The following is a 15,047-nucleotide window of genomic DNA, read 5'->3' as shown; positions in this document are numbered from 1 at the left end:
ACACCAACCATGAAGAGACAGCCGTGACCGAAGGAAGGAAAAAAAAAAAAAGAAAACACCACGAGAAAGGCGAGAGGGAGCCAGAGAGACGAGGAAAGGGAGAGACAGTGAAGCCCACCCCTCCCTTTTTTTTCCCCCTCCTCAACCATGTCAACAAGTCCACACAAAGACTGCTCTGCTCCATTATCCCATGTAGACTTTGTGTGACTACACCATCACATTAATGCTCGTTTGCTTCTTTACAAATACCTTTCAAACTTTCCTATATATTTTTTTGGGCGTTTAAGCGGCGACTTCATCTATTTGAACTCTTTCTGACCGGGAGGTGAGATTGCCTCATTGGATAAAGTGATCAGATGGGTTCGCGTGCACCAAGAACATCATCTGACTCAATCCCTCAGTGTTTTGTGCACGAGAATCCAGCTTTGCCTGAAAACACGCCAGGGTTGAAAATGAATTTGTTCGGGAGACCAATTAACCTTGTTGTTTGTCTTTTTGTGTTTCCTTGAAAGTGCAATATTGAAAAAACAACAAAAAAAACAAAAAAACACACAAAGTACAGAGCTGCACTGTGTCGAGTCGGATCACAGAAAACAGTGATTATTGAAATAGTTTGTCGTGGAAATTACCCTTTTGTCTGAAAGACAAACTATTTCAAAGTCTATCAAAGAGAAATTGTCCTATTTTCCAAGTACAACAACAAAACGAACATGGAAATATTGATTCATTTATTCAATATTCATTTATGTTTGCCACACTTTGTATGTTGTCACCACTTGGGATATCAATTTAAAAAAGAATCACTTCTCGTGCCAAATATAGTGCTCAGTGCGGTATATTGTTTCAAAAAAAAGAATACGCCGGGGCATAGTAGTCCTCCTGAAATGGAAACAGCAGCAACTAAAAGAATCAATGAGTCCGGCAAACACAAACGCTTCACACTGACTTCATTGACTCTTTGTAATTGTCCGGGAGATCGGCATTCTTCGAAACAAAGCCGTGCGTCTTAACGCGCGGACCGACTTCGGAATACACAAGGGTTCGCAAATGGTGGCTCTCAATTCCGGCGTTAAAAAGAAACAGCGGACGGCCGAAGCCCTTAAGCTACGTAAATGTGTATGGACTTGTGAGTTACACTGCCACCACCTGTGTATGCGCATCATTATGCCGCTCACATCTCGAGCACCGACGCTCCCAGCCGCTGCGAGCGAGGCAACAAATTGATGGACACTTTCAGCCGGCTAACGTGCCAATTGTCACTTAGCATTTGGGTCAGTGCTGCGTGCCTCCGCTTGCGACTGCCTGCAATCAAAAGATAAACAAACAAAAAAAAAAAAACAACAAAATGGACCGAGTCTCTAAACATGAAATTGTGTGGAAGACTGCTTGTTTTCTGTCTGTTTGTGATATAATAATCAGTTTTTAGATGGGTGATTGCGCACAAATCATTAATCATTAACCCTTCCTGTGGGGGTTAACTGCAAATGATGGGTATATTTGCATAGTTAATTGTAAATGTGTGTGTGTGTGTGTTCTGTAAGTATTCCATCTGCATACATGTTCAGTATTCCGCATGTTTTTCAGTATAATGAACATTTCCCTGGCAGGAAAGCCAACTGGACAGAGGAGAAAAGTAAAATCTCGGCTCAGTGCAATTTGGAATTCCCAAGAGGGTTGGTTCCGTCGCTGCACAACAGGTCTTTGTCAGACAAAGCTCAGATAATCATCCTGTATGTGCCTCGCAGTGCTTGTCATTACTGATTTTATATGCTGGTTTAAGTTAGCCATACTGCCTGCTCCGCCACACCAGCATGCAGCTCAGCAGTGGGTTAACATCTCTCTCTGTCAGTCAGAGGAAAACACACACACACGCACACACACACACACACACATACACACAAAGCAGGCAGTGGGGAGAGAAGACAAAGGAAGGGAGGGAGGGCTCGAGTGTGGGAGGGTGGGAGACACAGATCATGAGGGGGACGGAGGGGGAAATGAGCGGGAAAACAGAGATGGAGAAAGCAAGAAGGATACAGTGAGTTAGGAGAGATGAAGGCAGGAGAGGGAAAAAGAATGTGACACAAAGCAACATTGGAAAGCTCATGCTGTCATCCGGGCCAGTGGGGGGGTAAACAATGAAGGAGTGATGGGGGGAATAAAATGGAAAGGGAGAGGACTGGACAGTAAGAGGAAAAAGTGGACTGTGTAAACAGACAAAAGGGAGCAAGGAGCGATGGAGTGAGGTAGTGGAGGAGGAGGTTTGCTCTTTGTCTCCGAGAACATCAGTGAAACATGATCTGCCACACGGGAAAACATTTACCACTGATTCAATACAGTACACAACACCAGCCATCAAAGCTGACCTATTCGGAGAGAAACTGCACGGCGAGGAGATTGGACTGACGTGCATCGCGAGGAAAGTCTGCAAAGGATTTAAAAACAATAACCTCCATTAAATAAGCCGTTTCTTGAATAAAACTTTGTGGCTCAAGTGGAGTCATTTTAAAGAGTCTGCGTCAACTCAAAGATCCTTTCTTCAAAGAGCTTCTATAGGGAAGTTGGAGGAAGCGCCCATGTTTACATAGATGTCAATGGGAGGTCATGAATTATGCATGCCATATGGACGTGTGGCTGTGCAACATGGTTTGTGTGCATCTTGGCAAATCTAACTCAAGAAGATGATTTTATTTGTGTGTGTGTGTGTGTGTATGTGTGTGTGTGTGTGTGTGTGAGATGGGGGTGCTATGTTTCCCTCCATCAAAGCTATATATGCTTCAAACGGCTGCAAAACAAACAAAAAAACGAGAGAGGTATGCAGAAAGAAGGAGGAAAGTAGAGTAAGCGAAAGGGCAAAAGAGAAAAGTCCCTCCTGAACACATCCGTTTTCAGCTGATAGCGAGGTCACGCAACCATGATCAACACACAAAGACGTAGTCGGGCACGCATGCAAAGGCGTGCATGGAGATCATCGGCTTCATAGTTTGGCAAAACACTCGACGGGAACCTTAAAAAGTCAAGTTCAGCAAACCAAAACAATAACAAGCTCGCCTGCAGATGCCGCCGGCTCACGTGACAGAAGCCGCTGTTTCCTATTGTTTACGGGGAAGGGCGAGAGAGAGGAGGGAGGGAGGGAGGGAGGGAGGGATGGAGGGATGGAGGGATGGAGGTAATGAATCTATAGTTTGGCCAAACTGCAGCTTTGTTGATATTAAGAGCTCTGCAGCGGTGGGGGTGGTGTGTGTGTGTGTGTGTCTTGAGGAAAACAGGAGATAGTCTGAACAAGAGCTCCAAATGGGGGGGGGGGGGGGGTTCAGGGGGCAAATGTACCAGCTGTCTTTGGAATTCCACCACCATCTCCAATGTGCCCACCCGCACCACCCTCCAACCAAACACACAAAGACCCCCCCTCATAATCCACCTCAAAGCTGGTGGTGCCACCGTTGGCTGTTTACCCACGTTCAAGCTGTTCCGAACAGCGACAAGGGACAACCTGAAGCAGAGCACAACTGTGGAAAACTCACCTTTGCCTTCAGGGCTTGTGTGCACGAGCGTGTGTGTGTGTGTGTGTGTGTGTGTGTGTGTGTGTGTGTGTGTGTGTGTGTGTGTGTGTGTGTGTGTGTGTGTGTGTGTGTGTGTGTGTGTGTGTGTGTGTGTGTGGAGAGGAACCAGCTTGCAGGTGAAGCGAGTGAAGCTGATGACAAATGTCTTTGAGGAACAAAGGATGGCGAAGGGAGAGCGGGAGAGAGAGACAAAGAGAAAGTGAGTTGTGGGAGACGGAGAGAATATTACAGAGAGTTGACGCAACAATCCACGCGTCATCCCATTTGAAGGGTGGGCTGCGTGCGACAGGGGGCAATTATGTTTGGGTGCGTTTACGGTGCAGCTGGATCCCACCACTCAAATCTTCTCCACCACAGAAGGCGGTTTATGCATCTCAAGGCTTTGCAACGTCAGACTGAAGTCACGTTAAACCTCAAAACACAAGTACGACATCCAAGATGAAAGGATGTTTCAAAACTTCTAAATGCAATTTATTATAATACCGCAAAAGTCTACCCCCTTGAGGTCCCACAGAGTTTTTTTTCCCCCTAAAAAATATTTGCTGTTTCTGTTTCATTTTTTTTTTTTGTAAGGCTCAACTCTGCAACACGAAGCTGTCCAAGTCAGCTGGCAGATGATGCATCACATAAAAAAAAATGTCCTCTGGAAGCGCCTGGCCTCCTATTTACAGTTCTGGTCTGGTGCCTACTCGCAGCTTTAGATCTTAACTGGAGACACCAAAGACCACAGAGGCCCCTTATTGGATTATGAAGTAAAAGGATATTGCACTGTTGTCTTATTCGACAAGAGTTTATGTAGATCAGCCACACCAGATGGTTCTTCGATGTCAGACCAGCAAATGGCCAACTTTCAATTAACTTTATGACTCCCTTTTCACAACATAAGGTCTTTTTTTTGTTGAGAAAGGCATCTGTGGTAGACTTTTGACTAAGTGCCTGTGTTATACCAGTGAGCAGACGATTTGAAGGCAATGAAAAAAAAACTTCAAAGATGCCAACAGTTGAGATACTGTGTAGATGAAATGGCTTTCTCACTTTGCGATTCCAGTTTTAAAAATCGTTCCGCCGCAAGACTAAATGATAAATGAAGGTAATCTATGCAGAAAGGTCTTTAAATACACAAATGCTGTTGAAAAGATTTGTTTTTTTTCCCCTCTCTCTCTCTCGCCGAGGTGAAATTACATGCAGCCACGCTAAACGCATTACAGCCTCTCCCACGGTGTGAGTATCTTTTATACATCTGTTGGTCCAGAAGGTGTGTTCACAACACATCTGGAGATTAACGGCGTGTAGATATCATGGTTTTGATTTGTTACATGGTGGGATCACATCAAGGCATAGTTTAATCCAAAGAAACGTGTCCCACCACTGTAATTATTAGTTTTGTGGCTTGGCGGGCTACCTTAAATCATCTGACAGACAGACTGTGATCCCGGTGAAAACTCATTCGCTCGTTTGCTTTCAACACGTGTCTTTTTAGACAACCGAAGGGCACTTTGGGAGTTCAAGGTCAGCTTTTGCGAGGGGAAGGTGGTGCATCCCGTCGTTTCAAACGGCTAATGAGCAGGTAATTTGTGTTCTATCGTGGTCAATAACTCGCCTGTCATTAGGATCGGGACAAAAGCTATTAGCCGCATCAGAGGATGCTGGCGATCAATCAGAGCTTTGCTTTGGGAAAACCGAGGACACACGAGGAAATGTAGGACTGCTCTCGGCGGCTGCGCGTTCCAACACTTTTTTTCTGGAAGACACCTGTGTACTGACCTGATATGACTGCGAGGAGCACATGAGAGGCAGACGGGGAGAGATGAGGCCGATGAGTAATACAGCATGGCTGAGATATATATATATATATATATATATCACAGCAGCACGTCGGCGCCTGATAATGTCCTCGAACGTGCATACGAGTCATGTATGTATTCTGATGAACAGACGTACTGAGCTGCACTCAACAAGCCATACTTCCATGTTTGGCAGTAGCAGCTCTTCGCAGCATGTTTCCACTTTTAATTTCAAAACAGACTCTCATCAGGGAAACCAATGGAAAGACCCAAGAAAGATCCAAGAAAGAGCTTACATCGGGGGTAAATCGAGAGCAGCTCATGGGACGAACGAGTTCTTTAAATATAATTTACTCGTCTCCCCAGGCTATAACAAAAAAACAAAAAACTAACGAATGTTCTTATGCAAACGGTCATGAACAAAGAAGAGGCTCATTATCGTATCTCTTCTTTAAAGAAGGCGGTGCTGGCAGTCTGCAGAGTGCCAAATGCGGCGCTATCAAATGATGGACGCTAGCAGGAGACCGGGGTAAACGCACGCCCAGACACAAGAGTCAAACTGGGGCACCTCCAGCCCACCTTCATCAGCGCTCTGGCACGCCGCGCCCACTCTGCTAAACCGCGATAAAACTGATGTGTGACACTCAAATTAAAAAGGGGCTACAATTATGACACCCTCATGCCGTGCTCTTAATTAGTACATCTCCATTTTAATTAATAAAGCCTGTCAGTCTGGCAGATATCAATAATTTAAAACAGACAGGTCAATGGAGCTTCAAAATTGATGGCCATAATTAGAAATAATGCGGGGAGGGGGCACTTCTGCAGGGGTGGGGTTGTTTTTTAATAGGTTCGCCTTGTGAAGCTCGTCGCCTCCCCGATGTGTCTCAATGTCTTTGCCCCAAACCAAAACTTTGCCTCGGTCAAAGCGGTCACATTAATTCCAAAATTATTGGACAGGAGGAGGCAAACGATTGAATTTACAAACCTGAGGCACTCCACTTTTTTGACTCAAAATTTGTGCTTTTGACTCTTTGCTGTCGGAGCCTTTGTTCTGCAGCAAAAGAAAACCAAAGTCTTTAAACAAGCAGCAAGCAAAAACTTTATTTTTTTGTTTGTTGGCTAAACAATTAAAATAATATAAACGAGATAAGCAGATATAGCAGATGGTCAAAAAAAAGCCATTAAAAACAAACCTTAGGTTTGTTTTACGCCAGTTTTAGTCGGTTGGCGGATGAAGTAGCCACGTGTCATTAGAGCTGCTGTTTGGGTACGATCTGCGACACTTGACACTGGCGGTAATTAGTGCCACCTTGTATACACTCTCGATGACCATAATGCACATCCATCAATAGAATCAATTAGAGCTCTTCTTTCCGACAGCGTTCAGTGCCGTCAGTCCATTAAAGCCAGGGCGATAGATTAGTCCGGGGGCGGCAGAGAACCGACGGAGCCAACTGTCACATAAACATGGGCTTTGGGGCCCTGGACTATGCATTATAGATAACTGACAAGGGATGATTGAGCTCAAAAGTCTCTCACAGATACAATAGCCATGTAGAACAAATTAGCATCTTGGTCGGATTCTCTGCGAGGCTTTAGATTGATTCATCTGTTGATCCGTGACATCGGTGCCGTCACACTGACACAATTAGTCTCGCCCCTCCAACGGTCATAACGAATGTTCAAACTCCCCAAGAAGCAGCATTACGTTTATTTACGACGTCGATAACTGGAAATAGATTCGTGCTGATGGCTGGGAAATGATTGCTGAACACGATGACTCACTGACACTCCCAGTCATCAGCCACGGGACATTTTGGGCATTAAATACATTATTTAGATAAACAGCACAGTCTTTTCTTTAAAATCAATATAAGTTAGTCGAGTTCAGCCCTACATTCCAAGGTCTGGACCTTTGGCGAAAGATCACAGTGGATTCAGGCCAACCGCCTACTAATCCATGGTTAATGGTCCCACTCACACTAACGGGTATTCCACGCAATTAATTAAAGAGGTAATTTGCATATAAATTTAAACTCACAACTCCAAGTCCTGCGGCATCACAGGTGGCTGTTGTCTTGGGAGCCGGAGCCCGTCGAATGAGCCGGGAGATCAGCTCCATGTGGCTCGCGCTCACGTACCTCAGATATTGACAAAGATGCAAGGGCTCTTGCCTTTGTGTCGCGGAGGTGTAATAAATCTAAAGCGGAGTTGCTCAACACACTGGGGCGGATTCATGAATGCTCAACCTGTATCTGAGATTAGAATTTCACAGGCAATTTAGGTGATTTTTTTTTATGCTCTGAAGAGAAGAGACCTGACAAACAGCACAGGGGAATTCAAACTCCTTTCTTGAAGGCATTTGTCAGCAGAGCTGGCCGTTGTGTCGACACCAGCTTTTTTTTGTGTGCGATAGAATGACCCAAGAAATATCGCCAGAACAAAAGTATCCTTCTACATCACTGTTTAATAACGTATGCTCCGACGGGAAGAAAAAAACAAACCTTCACGCTTGAAAATCACAATGACAGCCGATGGCACAGAAAAAAAAAGCTTTAGTCTCTGCTCTCCTGCACATTTATTCTTTTTTTTCCACCATGGAGAAGATCTCATTTTGTCTCATTATACTGAGTTATATCACTCTGAGGAACCAAAGATGAAAAGTGGGAGGTTAGAGAACCAGGCTGATATTACAGCGATGCACATGATAGTCACTGCGCAACGCTGACAACAAATGAGATCATATCACTCTAATTCAAGCATGTTTACACTGGTTCGCTGATGTGCCTGGAATTGATCTGAAGACTCTGCTGATCCCTTTTAAAACATGAATGCACCTGGTCCTGAGATATAATCAGAGACCCTTTAACCCCCCATAAGCCAGTGTAAGAACCTTAGGCTTGTCCCCACTGGCTGGTATAAAGCCGGGGCTTTTCTTATCGAGGCTTCTAGATAATGAAGCAGCCTGTTGTGATGAACAAACCTGTAGAATATCCAAAATCCCCATCTTAAAACCTTCCCCGAAGACCTGGACGCAGAGGAGGCGGGGCCAAATGACACCAATATACTCAACCACAAACATTTTGAGTGACGGCTAATCTTACTGGGAGAAAGGTGGACTTGATCCAAAATTGATTGATTCTTGTTTCTCTTCCTCCTCCGCATGGAGGAAAATACAAAAAGAAGAGTTGGATGTGGGAATCGTGCGACGGCGGTTTGAGACACTTTTTTCAGGATATTCAATTTGATGATCAACAGGTTCTCTCTCGATCTACTGGCCACAATACGGTTCTAATCAGGTTCAAATTTATTGCACAGCAAAAAGGAGGTCTTGTTGAAAACAGCCTCTGGAAGTTGTCATAATGATGGAGACATATATATAGATCGTTCAAACTTAAACACAAAGCGCTTAGTTACAGTTGTAGACTGAATTTTCTTTTTTTTTTTTTATATGAAATCTACCACAGTTCAGCCATGTTTCAAATATTATGACTATCAGATTGGCCCGATAAAACAACTACATGCAATCAGATCATAGCATGCAGAGATTAGTGGAGCAAGAGAGGGAGAAAGAAAGAAAGAGAGGGAGAAAGAAAGAAAGAAAGAGAGGGAGAAAGAAAGAAAGAAAGAGAGGGAGAAAGAAAGAAAGAAAGAGAGGAAGAAAGAAAGAAAGAAAGAAAGAAAGAAAGAAAGTCCTTGTTGTCGTCCTTTCAGATGGTAATCTCGTGGTTTCTGGCCGTTTCTGGCATCCAAACCAGAAAAACTGTTTTATTTGGCGAACGCCGAGCATTACTCTCTCTGCTGCTCCCTCCCTGGAGAACCTGAACTGTTCTGGAGGACGCGGGCCATTCTCCTCCTCCTCCTCCTCCTCCTCCTCCTCCTCCTCCTCCTCCTCCTGCTCCTCCTGCTCCTCCTCCTCCTCCTCCTCCTCCTCCTCTCAAAACTCAAAACGCCCTCCTTCACCGCAAACACAAACATGTTGTGCAAAAACCACCAGGAGTCGTGACGGTGTTGTACAAAAAGGCAGAAAAAAAACCCAAATCACTGACAGAAGGTAAACAAGCAGATTACGAGCCACGCTACTTTATAAAAAAAAAAAGAGAAAAAAAACAAAAAACAAGCGGTAATTTGACAGTCCCTCTGGTCCTCTCTGTGCCTTTGGCCTTGTTCCATGCCCGAGTTGGCTGATGGACGGGGGCGACGTGGCCGCAGCACGTGGTCCACCGAACAGGGGTGATTTGCAAACACACTGATCAACAATAACAAATGGGTTTTTTTTTCTTTGGCAGTGAACTTTGGCATTGCCCAGCCCCTCCAGATTCCTCGTATCGATTCATAGTTCTTTGTTTCTAAAATCAAAATCACATGCGGTCACTTTGTTGGGGTTTCACACGGGGGGAAAATAAACGTTGCAGATGTGCAACAACAAGTAGATCCATTCACATAAATGCGAACAACAGAAACAGAAGACCGGACCCGGGCAATATGACAACAGCGGTTTTTGAACCCTCACATCTGTTTGTTTTGAGGTTTTGCAACAATAAGCAAAGCGCTCTCTTGATTTCCCTTTCAACTGAGGTTGGACTGTACTTGCTCGCAATTAGTCTCCAGAACACTATTTGTCAAAACCCAGGCCGTTGGCTTCCAGTGGTCGGCCCCCGCCGGCTCTCGTTACAATTGACCGTTTCCTGCAAAGGGGGGGGGGGGGGGGGGGGGGGGGGGGACATCAGACCTCGGAGGAAGGAGCAGGCCCAGCCGCCGCCTCAGACCACAGCCTGACAGCGTGTCGAGAGGTCTGATAATACCGTGAAGACAGAATCGTTCCAGAAACAAACTGCGGCAGTGAGCAATCTCAGCCTGGGCGTCTTCAAGAACAAAACAAAAAGATTTCATGAAGGACACAATTTCTTTGGGCATTTGGGAGTCGGTGTGTGTGGGGGGGGGGGGGTTAATGCAGAAACAGGTCAATCACTGAATGACACCTATTGATTTCTTTGGTGCAAGATCTGACAAAAAGCAGGGTAAGTAAACGTGCTGTAAACAAATGCGATGAAGGAGGCCACTCAATAACGTAATGAGAAGTGGACCCGCTGACAGCGCCGTGAAATGTAGCTACACAGAGTCCCCGAGGGCCAACATCTTATATGGCCCACTGTCATTTTTCCTCCTATTCCCCCCCCAGTGATTGCAGACGTGGCATTCCGGTACTCCGGCGGCTCCCAGGTGAGGCAGGAAAGCCATCGTCTGCTGGGCTGTGAGGGGTCCTGGAGAACCTTTCAGACCGCCAGACGTTCTCCTGGTAAATCACCGGCAGAAAGGCAACTTTTTTTTTTTAAGAGTGCAATTAACAACCTCAAGGTCAGACTTCCCTGGAGACTTGGCTCTGACAAAAAAAATAAAAAAATAAAAAAAATAAAAATCCCCAGGCGTTCTCTCTCCCCTCACTCTTTGGCTGTTATCTTCACAGCGACATACTTGTACACATGCTCTCTCCATCTCCTTTACCCTTTTCTTCTCCACTGCACACACACATACATTTACCCTATTTTTCAGAGTACTCCCTTGTCTCCTTTCCACCACTGCCCCCCCTCCCCCTGTCTCTATAAGAGATAAAGCCTCACTCCCTGGTCAGCGGCGACACCATTACTTCCCCAGTGCCAAGAGAGGCTGAAAATCGGTTGCAGGTGTGCAAAAGATGAGAGCCATGGATCTTAATCCTGAGCCCATAATGGTGGTGTTCACTGAAGGGGCCACTGCAGTGACATCGAAGAAAAGAGCTCAGGCTCACACCTCCTACAAAAGGTGTGGCGACATCCAACTTTTCTTGTTTCGCATTCTCAATTTGTGAAAATGAAGTGAACCTTTTTTTTTTTTTTTTTTTTAAAGCATTATAGTCTGAATTTGATTCAGCAATTTGAGCTATTATAGACAAATAATCAACCCTGAAAGTCCATCCTGACTTTGAGGGTATTAATAACAACAACAATAATGCATTTCATTTCAAGTCAAAAACACAGTAAACAACATTCAAAAAGATTCATGTGTTTGCGGCAGACCAACGTCGGTTAAATCGTGGTGATTTAAGTTACGGATAAGAGTGATTAGTTTGGCGATTACACGTCTTCCTCGTCACTCGTTGGCGGGAAAAGCTGAAAACTAAGAAAGCATGCATATAATCACGACAGCTTCTGTAGTTTTTGACTATTTTATAGTCGACTCGTCTGAATTAAAATTCAATGACTCCCAAGAAAAGCATAAAAATTTAAAAAATCTGAGAAACTTTTATGTAAAGATAAAAACACAATGCGAGGTTTACATGATTCCACGGTAGCATATGGAGGAAGAACCAAAACACACATAACGCAGACACCATTCAGGATGTGCTCGGCTGTGCATCTGTTGTTTTCCCTACAGGTGGCCTTCATTTACCTCCACCCGCTCTCCGTGCAGACAGACGGCGATAGGCGGGAGGCACAGAAGAGGAGAGATAAAGCCTTGCTCGTGAGAGAGTGGAGCGCACAATCGAAACGCGTAATAGAGGATCTCAGCAGGTACAGTATGTCGCCGCTCTCAAAGGGATAAAGTCTTGTCACAGTTCCTGAAAGCATCTGATATCAGATGATACGAAAGCAAAAAAAAAAAAAAAAAATGTGTGGAGGAAAAAAACAAAACAAAACAATCTTACTTCATTGACAACTGCAAACAATTGTCCCATCGGATCTTAAACGTGTCCATCAGGACTAAATCGTTGAGTTACATTTTGAATTCATGCAGTTCTGTTGCTAGATAGCCTAAGTGGAAGTAAAAACAGCAAGTTTTGTTTGTTTTTTTGTCCCTGACACAAGGCTACAAGCTTCTACAGGAGCTGTAAGAGAATCGATAGGATTTTTCACCATAACCGTGTAAACATCAATATTACTGCCATTCCTATGCAAGAAGGTAATTATAGTGTGGCCGGTGTAAAACGTCTGTCCCATCTATATGATGGATTAAATATAAAACAAAACCTTCCACTTAATGAGCGACACGAGAGAACCAAATCGATGATTCATCAACAAATAAGTATTATTTTAAAGCAATGGCTCAGGGTGTAGTGATGAAGCTGCTGGAAAGGGAGAGACTTCACCGTACATTTCAGCTAAAGTTGCAATTGATTTTACTCCTCCGGCGGCATAAAGGCGAGTAATGGGGAGCGGCGTTCAATAAGAGTGCGGTTCTTTACAGTGTATTAGTGTTTTGCATTTAACAGTAAAAGTGTGTTGCTTCTTTAGTGCGCGGCACTTCCAATGCTGTACACTGCTGCCTATTAATGTTTAATTGCCCCCATTGTGGAGCCGCTTCGGTGGCTGGATCATGCTGACCTTCTAAAAAATAATATTTGTGTCCGTGTGTGTGTGTGTGTGTCTGTGTGTACCCACTGGAAAGAAAACCACGGGAAGAGTGGAGGAACAACTGATGCATCATTACATGATAATTGTTTCCAGTTGTAGCGGGCCGCGTGTTGCAAAGTGAAGGATCAGATGGATTATGTACCCCACTTTCAACAAAAACATGAAAGCAATCGCTGCTCCTCTCGCACAGATTTCAAGCATATTTGTTCCGATTAGTTCATGCCGGCTCCCGAGCCACAAGACCCAGTCAATCCATAGTGTCTTTGTTAGAGGGCAGGGAAGACACTGAAGAGGGTAACTGATGAGATTTAGCATGAATGTCATGGCACTGTGTCTGTGCCGCTTTCGCAGAAATCTGAGAAACCACGAGAGGCATGTTGTTCGAATACCAAGGCCATCATTGTCTCGGCAAGTTATGGCGGCAGCAAGTGAATTCTCTTAAGAATTGGAACGCAGCTTTTTAAATGTGTAATCAAAGCTTTGCCACATTTCAGTGTGGGATTCAAGGAAGGCTCAGTTCCTCAATGCCGGCGAAGCTGAAGTGCGGTGTTATTATATATGATGGTGTGTGATAAAATATGAATGTGACGGAGCAGAAGTGGACTCCTGTCAAATTACATTGTAATCAATTCTCTGTCAGAATGGCTTCAAGGTTCTGATATTTAAAAAAAAAAAAAAGAAAGAAAAGAAAAGGAAAATGGATGGCAGTCTGTATCAACTCTGACCTATTTGTGAGATGACATATCTATGTCATAAACTTTGAATGAACTTTGCATGTACGTGAACTCCAGCCAAAATCTCTCCGGGGAGAGAATCAAACGCTGGCATGCACACTGACACACACACACACACATGCACACTGACACACACACACACACACAGTCCTACCTGGCATGAGGGACGTCGATGCTGGAGGACACTACTTTGCGTTTCTGCTCCAGCAGGGACACCGATCGGGTGTCGGGGTCCCGGCTGAGGCGCTTGCCGTCAGCCAGCCGCTGCTCCTCCACTGCCTCCGGGCTCAGGCAGCCGCCCTCCATCTTCTGACCTTCTGGAGCGCCGTTACTTGAGCTGTGCTGTAGAGGAGTGCAAACACAAAGTATTCAGTGGTTATGAAACTAAAAACTCGCATAAATAAGTGAAGGCAGAGCTGAAAACAAACGATGATATGAAGTTGTGTGGAGTATTCACAAATCCACAATATTGCGGGGGGGGGGGGGGTTATTGTAAAATGAGGATGGTTTAATCAGGGTCCTGTAAGTTTCCAACTGATTGATGTTGACATTTCAATCTGAAATTATTTGGTTTAAAATGGCTAAACAAACAATCAGGCCTCCATAAGGCAGGCTGGATAAACAAAATAAATGCAGTACATTCCAAAATAATACAGTAAGTGCTTTTGTCTTAGCTTGTGTAAGCATTTTGAAGTTAAAAAAAAAAGAATAAAAAAATATTTATATATATATATATATTTTTTTTTTTTTATTCTTTTGATTTTCCGAATTATTCCTGCTTTATAGAGTAAAAACATATTAATAATCACATGTGTGACTCTTTTCTACATTACTCACCAGGTTCAGAGAAAATAAATGCAATCTGCTGAACATATTTACATCTTTTGACTATAAGTACACGCAATACATTTTCAGAAGAGCGCACGGCTGTCAGTGAATAAATGCTGCCGGGTCCTTTGCATCTAAACAACCAGCTTGTAGAACCGAGGCGCAATTAAATTCCCACTCCCAGTACAGAAACACCATGTTTGTTAAATTACAACTTGTTGTCACATGGATGAACAATGGCCACAGTGAAGGAACGCTGTTTTCAACAGCGACGAACACTGTTAATAAAGACAAAAAACAACTGGCATCTTCAGGCTCATCGTGTATTCCGCCGTAAACACGACCTGCAATGAGTGCACATCTCCGCATCACAATAACACATACCATCACAAAGGGATATCATGGGTTCAATCACAACTCTCTTACAAACGCCTACCTGTAAAAATGTAAAAAAACCCCCAAAAAAACAGCTCTACATCATCTATTCTTACACAACAGTGATATGTAGCATATTTTTGCACATGAATACCTGCATACACCTACCCACACACACCCTCACACACCTCGGTGGTGTGTAACCAAAGCCATCAGGCTCTTTGGAACAAAGTGAAAGCCAAAACGCAAACAGAGCGACACACACCGCTGCCCACTCCGGCGGAGCGTTGTCGAGGCTAACGTTCAAACATTCCCGTGCGCCGTAAAACGTGTCCGTGCGCAGATCAACTGGAAGTCGAGAATACCATTAGT

General features: G+C 44.3%; 1 protein-coding gene across 1 annotated transcript in view; it reads right to left on the bottom strand.

Annotated features, from left to right (window-relative positions):
• The window catches only part of znf704 (zinc finger protein 704), a 46,033-nt gene that overhangs the window by 27,218 nt on the left and 3,768 nt on the right, over window positions 1-15,047 (bottom strand). Inside the window, exon 2 of the mRNA XM_080516241.1 lies at window positions 13,627-13,814. Coding sequence (XP_080372367.1) covers window positions 13,627-13,814 — 188 coding nt within the window. The remainder of the gene's footprint in view (window positions 1-13,626; window positions 13,815-15,047) is intronic.

Source organism: Blennius ocellaris (assembly GCF_963422515.1).
Source record: "Blennius ocellaris genome assembly, chromosome: 20".
NCBI classification, from domain to species: Eukaryota; Metazoa; Chordata; class Actinopteri; order Blenniiformes; family Blenniidae; genus Blennius; species Blennius ocellaris.
This window is presented reverse-complemented; position numbering and strand designations above follow the sequence as displayed.